The sequence below is a fragment of the Solea solea genome, chromosome 12 (assembly GCF_958295425.1).
Source record: "Solea solea chromosome 12, fSolSol10.1, whole genome shotgun sequence".
Taxonomy (NCBI): domain Eukaryota; kingdom Metazoa; phylum Chordata; class Actinopteri; order Pleuronectiformes; family Soleidae; genus Solea; species Solea solea.
Window position 1 is genome coordinate 25245770 of NC_081145.1, and position 7550 is coordinate 25253319.

At 43.7% G+C, this 7550-nt stretch overlaps 1 protein-coding gene across 1 annotated transcript; it reads left to right on the forward strand.

The window, feature by feature from the left end:
* Positions 1–687: 687 nt before the first annotated feature.
* On the forward strand, positions 688–7318 carry znf319b (zinc finger protein 319b). Its single transcript, XM_058646622.1, has 3 exons — positions 688–1033; positions 2962–3120; positions 3217–7318. Exons 2-3 carry the CDS (start codon positions 3116–3118, stop codon positions 5054–5056), a joined length of 1845 nt encoding a protein of 614 aa, XP_058502605.1. The 5' UTR covers positions 688–1033; positions 2962–3115; the 3' UTR covers positions 5057–7318.
* Positions 7319–7550: the final 232 nt, after the last annotated feature.

Consider the following 7550-nt stretch of genomic DNA (forward strand, 5'->3'; position numbering starts at 1 on the left):
CCCTTTATAGAACTCCACGTCACCTTACATCAGTGTCTCAAACTCAAATGACCAATGAATGTCAATGAACTTTTAGTCTGGTCAGGTCAAGTGAAATGATCATGACCATCACATTAGTGAGTTTGAGACCTGAGTTAATAGACAACAGTCAAACAGCACAATAACATTAAAAAAACGTTTATAATATATTATATATTTTTTTATAGAATGCTAATATTTATTTATAGAATGCTTTTCACAAACTCAAGGTCACTTTACATGATGAAGACTAGATATAAATATATAAACTATGAGGAGCAAAAGGAAGACAGTGCTTTTTTTTATAAACATGTTCTTTTATTTTTCCACAGCACTTAAATCTCGACTGTATACCAGACTCATAGTCCAATTCGAAAGTAAATAAAAAATTCAATGTGTAGAAAAATAGCACAATAAAAAACATATTTAAATCGCACAAACAGTTCATAATATCTGAGAAAATAGTATATAAAAAAATATAACTAATACAAATAATTCACATTACTATCATAAACCTAACACCAATTTTATTGAAGGGTGCTTTCAAATAACTAAATGTAAACGTGAGTAAAAATGTGTATATTTTTATGTTACAGTGTGTGCGTGTGTGTGCGTGTTGTGATGTGCGCGTGCTCATTTAAATCTTGCTTTATTCATGTTCCCGTGCGCGGGCAGCGGTAGCTCAGAGAAGCTAGCCGATGTAGCTAGCCCGTTAGCTTTGCGGAACAAAATGCATATTAAGCCCTTTCCATATGCGGCGATGACGCCTCAGTGAGCCCCCATGTTTTCCGTGTGAAACGAGCACCGTTGGTTAAGGACTTCGGGGACAACCAATGGATATTTCAGCCGTTTTAATGACCCATAAAATCAAATTTATCGGTCACTGGAGCCTCAGCGGTCGAACAAGAGAGCACCGTTTGCGGATGTGAGGGGGTACCGAGCGCTATTTGGGGGTGTAGCGGTTAGCTAACCTCCGTTACACCGGTGTTTTATTTGACTTAACTGGATGTATCAGGTATGTAAAAGCCGGCTTTGTCGTCGCTGTTTACACTATAATAAAGGCGTTTCTGCTGCAGCTGCTAACATGGCTTTTATTATTGTCGTGGCTGCCTCTCACCAGTGGCTGCAATAGCAAGTGGCTAAGCTAACTAGCCGACCGATTACAGTGATCTTTGATGACGCGCAGACGCTTCCCTCCACTTTTTTGTGCCGGAAATCAAAGGACATTTGGAATGTCCGCGTATTTGTACTCAGGCTCGTGTTACATCCCATTAAAACATAGATCGTAATGAATGTTAACGCGCTCGTCGCTTGTGTTCATGTGTATATGCTAATGAGTGCTGCTCACAAGCTGTGTTTACACACACATGTTTACGCACATCCATCACCAGCCCCGTGTTTACAATCAACGTTTAATTGATCATCTTGCAAATAAATTAAAATCCCAGTGAGATGTCTTTACAGGCGAAAGTTGAATGTCTCTGTTGTTTCTATAAAGTTTTTAGTCTCTTCTTTTTCTTTCATGTTGATTTTGGTGAAACCGCCTTATTTACAGGTTTGCCTCAACGTTCACCTTAAGCCTGCCCCACACTAGAGGCTTTTCAAATCTGATTTGATTTTAAAAACGTGGGAGACCACATACACAACGAACTTTGTAACCAGATAGTTCAATGTTTTAATCCGAGAAGGCACAGACTATGATCCAGATGACTACCATCCAGTCAGTCAATACCCAGGACCACACACTTAATTAATCAAATGATTTCAGGGAAGAGAGACCAGGGATTTGGGATCTCACAGAAACTCGCGTGATTTACCGTGACGTCAGAATATAAACAGGCATGGAGGCGAATAGTCGGGTAATAGCTGTTATGTGTGCGCAGTGCTGAGAAGCACAAAAAAGGGGAGGATGTCGTGGCTGAGAAGATGGAATCAACTTGACTTGTACAAGTTGTGGTTCTAAACAAAACAACATCCGTTTCCCGGTGAACTCGCTCACATTGGTTATTGTGTGGTTCTGCTCACGCCCCCAACCACTGTTCAGTGTATATGTAAAACACGTTTAATGCTTACAATTTGAAATCTGGAAGAAGTTGATGCGTCCGATTACGTTAAAATAAAAACGCGTCTGCTAATCCCTCACACTACAGGATAATTTGGCCAGTAAAAAGACCACGATACATGGTCCACGATACCAGCAATATCATGATACGATTCTGAGATAATCAATATATTGCAAGCCAGTCATATCCATGTCCACAGTCTTAAGATATTAGGTTTACTTTGTCATAAAGGAGCACATATAAAAAGCTGAATAACATTAATGGGCTGCAACAAACGATTATTTTTTACAAGTGAGTACTTGTTTGGTCTGTAAAATGATGATTGGTGTTTCCCAAACCTGGAAATGATGATGTTCTCAAATGTCTTGTTTTGCTCACAAACTAAAATTATTCAGTTTTACACCAGTCCCACTGTCAAGTTCTTCAAGTAATATCAGAGATTTTTAAGCAGCTGAATGCGAAGTCCGTTTCTGGGACACCCTGCACCCAAGTTTAAAAGTCCATACTCGGCCTAAAAGAGGGTGCAGTGAGTCTGTTGTGATCTTTTGAGCTAAATTGAACGTGTACTGCTCTGTCTGTCTCCCAGGCATCGGCTCCTGTGGAGCAAAAAAAACAAAACCCAAAACTTCTGATATGTTTTAACTTGCTGATACCCAGCTCTAAAATACTTAACATAATAACATGTCATATAGTATTAATGATTTATTACTTCTAAAAGGCACAGACAGGCAGCTGGAGATGCTCTGGCAAGATTTCTAAAGAAAACTTTTTGAGCACTTTGCTGGACAGATATTAGTTTTAAGCCTGGATGAGTCCATAGCTTGAATCTAACAATGCTTGCTTGACACCTGCTTTGACATTGATTCTCTTTTTAATACAGATTACACCCAAAGAACGAAGTGGAAGTATGGAGTTTTCTTAGCTCTGTCCACATAACTGTTCTGCTCTGTGCATCACTGTTCCTGTTACCAAGTCTTCTGTCACGGCTTCCATCACCAACCAACCTTCCCAGTTCTCCTGTAGGACTTGCAGAGATGGAGTGAGTTTTTGTTGTCCTGTTCTTTAAAAAAAAAAAAAAAAAATACACTCTTAGTTTGTTATTTTAATGTGTGTCAATCTTTCCTTCTCTCTGCAGCTGGGCTACACCAGCCGCCAAGCTGAACCCCTACACCCGAGCCCGCATGTCGGAGGCGTGGCCGCAGCACGCAGTTGCTCCACCTCCAGTCGTCCACAGCCTCCCGACAGGATCTGAGAATGCATTAGGCTGTGCTGTGTATGGTATTGTACTGCAGCCAGATGCACTGCAGCAACAGAGCCAGCACGGCCAGCATAGCCAGCAGCACGGCAGTCAGCCGCATGGAGGCGGGCAGCACAGTCAGCAGCAGCACGTCGCCCAGGTCCAGCAGACCTCACTACAAGTTGGGGCAGAGGGCGGACACAAGTGTGGAGTCTGTGGACACGATATCTCCCACCTGGCAAACCCGCATGAGCACCAGTGCATGGTGAGTCAGGATAGGTCATTTCAGTGCACGCAGTGCCTGAAGATTTTCCACCAGGCGACAGACTTGCTCGAACATCAGTGTGTTCAGGTGGAACAAAAGCCATTTGTCTGTGGCGTGTGTAAGATGGGGTTCTCGCTACTCACTTCTCTAGCCCAGCACCACTCATCACATAACAGCTCCAACCCAATGAAATGTTCAATATGTGAGAAGACCTACCGACCTGGCTCCTCTGGTATTGCTTCATCAAACTCAAACAACCCTCTGCATGCCAGCAGTGAGAGGGCATCGTCCAGCAGCAGCTCTTCCATTCTTCCATTTCCATCTGCAAGAGACCGACCGTACAAATGCCCCATTTGCCAGAAGGGCTTCAAACACCTGTCGGAGCTGACGCGGCACGAGAGGGTGCACACAGGAGAGAAGCCCTTCAAATGTGACACGTGTGACAAGGCTTTCAGCCAGTCATCACACCTCCAGCACCATCAGAAAACTCACAGCAACGAGCGGCCGTTCAAGTGTGCCGTTTGTGAAAAGAGTTTTAAGCACCGCTCTCACCTGGTGCGCCACATGTTGGTGCACTCTGGTGAGCACTTGTTCAAATGTAACTTGTGTGAGCTACATTTCAAAGAGTCGTCAGAGCTTCTTCACCACCCCTGCCACCCGCAGGGATCCCGTCCGTTTCGCTGTGCCGCGTGTGGCAAGGGGTTCAAGAGGCCGTCTGACCTTCGCCAACATGAGCGCACGCACTCTGAGGAGCGTCCTTTCCACTGTGATGAGTGTCAGATGAGCTTCAGGCAGCAGTATGCACTTGTGCGCCACAGACGCACACACAAAGACCCCACTGACCGGCCGTTCAAATGCAATCTGTGTGACAAGTGTTTCATACAGCCGTCTCACCTCCTCTACCACCAGCACGTCCATGGTATGGACAACCTGTTCAAATGCGCCTCGTGCCAGAAGGAGTTCAGTCAGTCAGGGGAGCTGCTCAGACACAAATGTGGAGAGTCGCCCGTCAGCTCGCCAGACAAGCCATACAAGTGTGACATTTGTGGTAGAGGCTATAAGAAGAGTTCCACGTTACAGCGCCATCAAAACTCTCACTGCCAAGAGAAGCCCCTCAAGTGTTCGCTCTGCGACCGGCGCTTCCTCTCCTCATCGGAATTTGTTCAGCACCGTTGCGACCCTTCGCGGGAAAAGCCGCTCAAGTGCCCGGATTGTGAAAGACGGTTCAAATACATTTCAGACATGAACCGCCACGTGCGCACGCATACGGGGGAGAAACCTTACAAGTGCGACCACTGCAACAAGGGCTTCAAACAGCGAGAGCACCTGACCAAACACTCCAGCACACACTCCAGAGAGGGCCAGTTTAAATGTGTCTGGTGTGGAGAGAGATTCAGTGACTTGGGTTCTTTGCAGGATCACACGGTGCAGCACACAGCTGACGGAGGTTACTCTGTGTCCCAGTGCTTATAAAACCCCGAACGGACAGTTTCCTCACCTTCTTGCCCTCTTGTCTACCTTGTAGGCTGTTTGTCCAGCCTAACATTTATGACATTTTCAGGACAGATTAGGCTGTTACGGTTGCATTCATTCCCACTAGTTCGACATCAGGTCTTTGTTGCTCCAATTACCTGCTGCAGAACCTGACACTACTCTCGTCGTTTCATCGAAATCTTAAGGAGCCCTGTTCCTCACTCTTCTTTTATTTGCCCTCCCTTTTTTTTACCCCAACAGTTGATCGCAATCAAGAACTCAACCCCCCCCCCCCAACCAGCCAGTCAGAATAACTGCCAAACAAATCTGGCTAATGCGATGCCACAATGCTGGATTATTATCAAGCAAAGGCTTAAATTCCCCCCATTTCCTTTAAAACTTGTGATGCAATATTCGGTTTTCAGGCCGATAGTGGCCAAAATGACGGAGTGAAAATAAAAAAGTGAAATCCAGTACCATGCATAAAACTGAATAAGAACTAAATACTCAACTGAACATGCTGTAAACAGAGATGTTTACCACCATCATTCATGTGACTTGGACCTGAGTGATATCTGAGCTAATCTGATAAATTTACTTGGATGCAAAAAACTCGAGGCAAAAACCAGCGGTCTAAAAAAGTCTAAAAACCAGGACTAACCCTATTCTCATACGAATGGATCAGTCGAAACACAAGCATGACCCAGGGCTTTACCATTCCAAACCGTACCAATCCGTACCAAACTGAACCGCACCGTGAAGAAAACACAGCATTAAACAAAATAATTTGACAGCAGCAATCTCCATCTCCTCTCCTCATTTTCCCTCCCTCCTCTAGTTTTCTGTTCACCATCAAAACCCTCAAGTCAACTCATTTCAATGTTCATGTTCTTGCAGTAAAACTTCGCATTAAACTTCCACATCTTTTTTTATTTTAACCTTTTAGCTCTGAAGTAATGTCTTCAACAAATGTGAAGGGAAACAGTGAGGGGCTAGTTTGTGGGATTTATTGTCCCATAGTGAAGTCATTCTGAGGATACAATGTCTGTATGTGTGTGTGGTCCACCGTCTCTATGGCCATTTGTGCTTCTACCAAAACAGTATAGAAAAAAAGAAGAGCCCACGTGGTTGATAACCAGTCTCGCCCTCCAGTATAGGCAAATATAGAATTATATATTTCACACTAATGTACTCCTGCAGGGGGCAGTGCTGTTCTGCTCTTCACTTCCTCTCTCAGCCTGTACATACTGTACCATGGATGTGTGAGTGTAATTAGCCAGACGAGTTGATAATGTTAGAACATGTCTTTCTTAAAAAAATAAGAACAAAAAACTGTTTTTCTATTCTTGCTACTTTTTACAGTGTGAAACGTTTTGACAAACGCTCTCGTCATTTCTTTTGTAGTCCATGTCGTGATTGTATTGGTATGATGCGGGGAGCCTGACAAAGTCCCCTGCTTGTGTGTGTGTGTGTGAATATAATTGGTATTCTGTCAAACAGGGAAATTCAGACGGAAGCGAATTGTATTAGAAATGTTTCAACAGACCTGCACCTTCTTTTTTGTGTGTGTTTTTAATTCACTAACCACCCTCCTGGTCTGTTAAAGAGCGTTTTGCAGGATGAACCTGCTGTATTTTCCATGTCTTGAAAGAAATACTATTACTTTTTTTTCCACATCTAACTTTCGGGGTGCGTTTATACCAGAGTGACTGATGCCTTCCTCTTCTTTGAATGCTACAGAATTTGTTTACATGTCGGCCATGTTTGCGGTTGTTTCGTCGGTCCATGTAGGGAGCTGCTTCCTCTCTTTCAATGTTGATTCATGTTTTGAGTGCAGTATTTTATTTCTTTATTTTAGTGTTTGCGGTACTGTGGGGCCACAGTACGGCCCTGCTGCCTCCTCTCCTGCTCTCTGCCTCATCCCCGTCTCATATGAGGTCAAACCCATGCATCTGCCATTGTGTTTTTATTTTTGAAATCTGGCATTATAACACTGAAAACAACTTGCAGTTTAAAAAATTAACTGTATGTTTGTTTGTTTTTCACAAGTTTGCATTTATTTGTACAAGTTTTATTAATATTCTTTGAATTGATATGAATATCTATAATCTTGGACGGAGAGACCAGGGCCTCGGGGTAGGTTTGGGACATTTTCCAGAGTTGTTTTCCAGCTTTCTCAAAAGTAGGGTTCAATTTAAAGAGAAAACCGACTCTGCTCACACGTTTCTGTGGAGGTTTGAAATAAATACGACACAAACTCTGCCCACAGTTGTCGATAACCACAAGTGCTCAAGGACTTTGACTTGTTACTCGGTGCTGACGCGTCACCACAAGAACAAAACAGACACTCCAGGTGCAGGACAAGAGCCCCATTACATGCTGACAGTTGATCTAACGTGTATCATAGTAATAACACAAGTGAACGTTCAATGCCAAAGAATCATTCCAGCCCAGCTGCACATGTGTAGTTGTTAGTACTAGTGAGGGCAGCTGT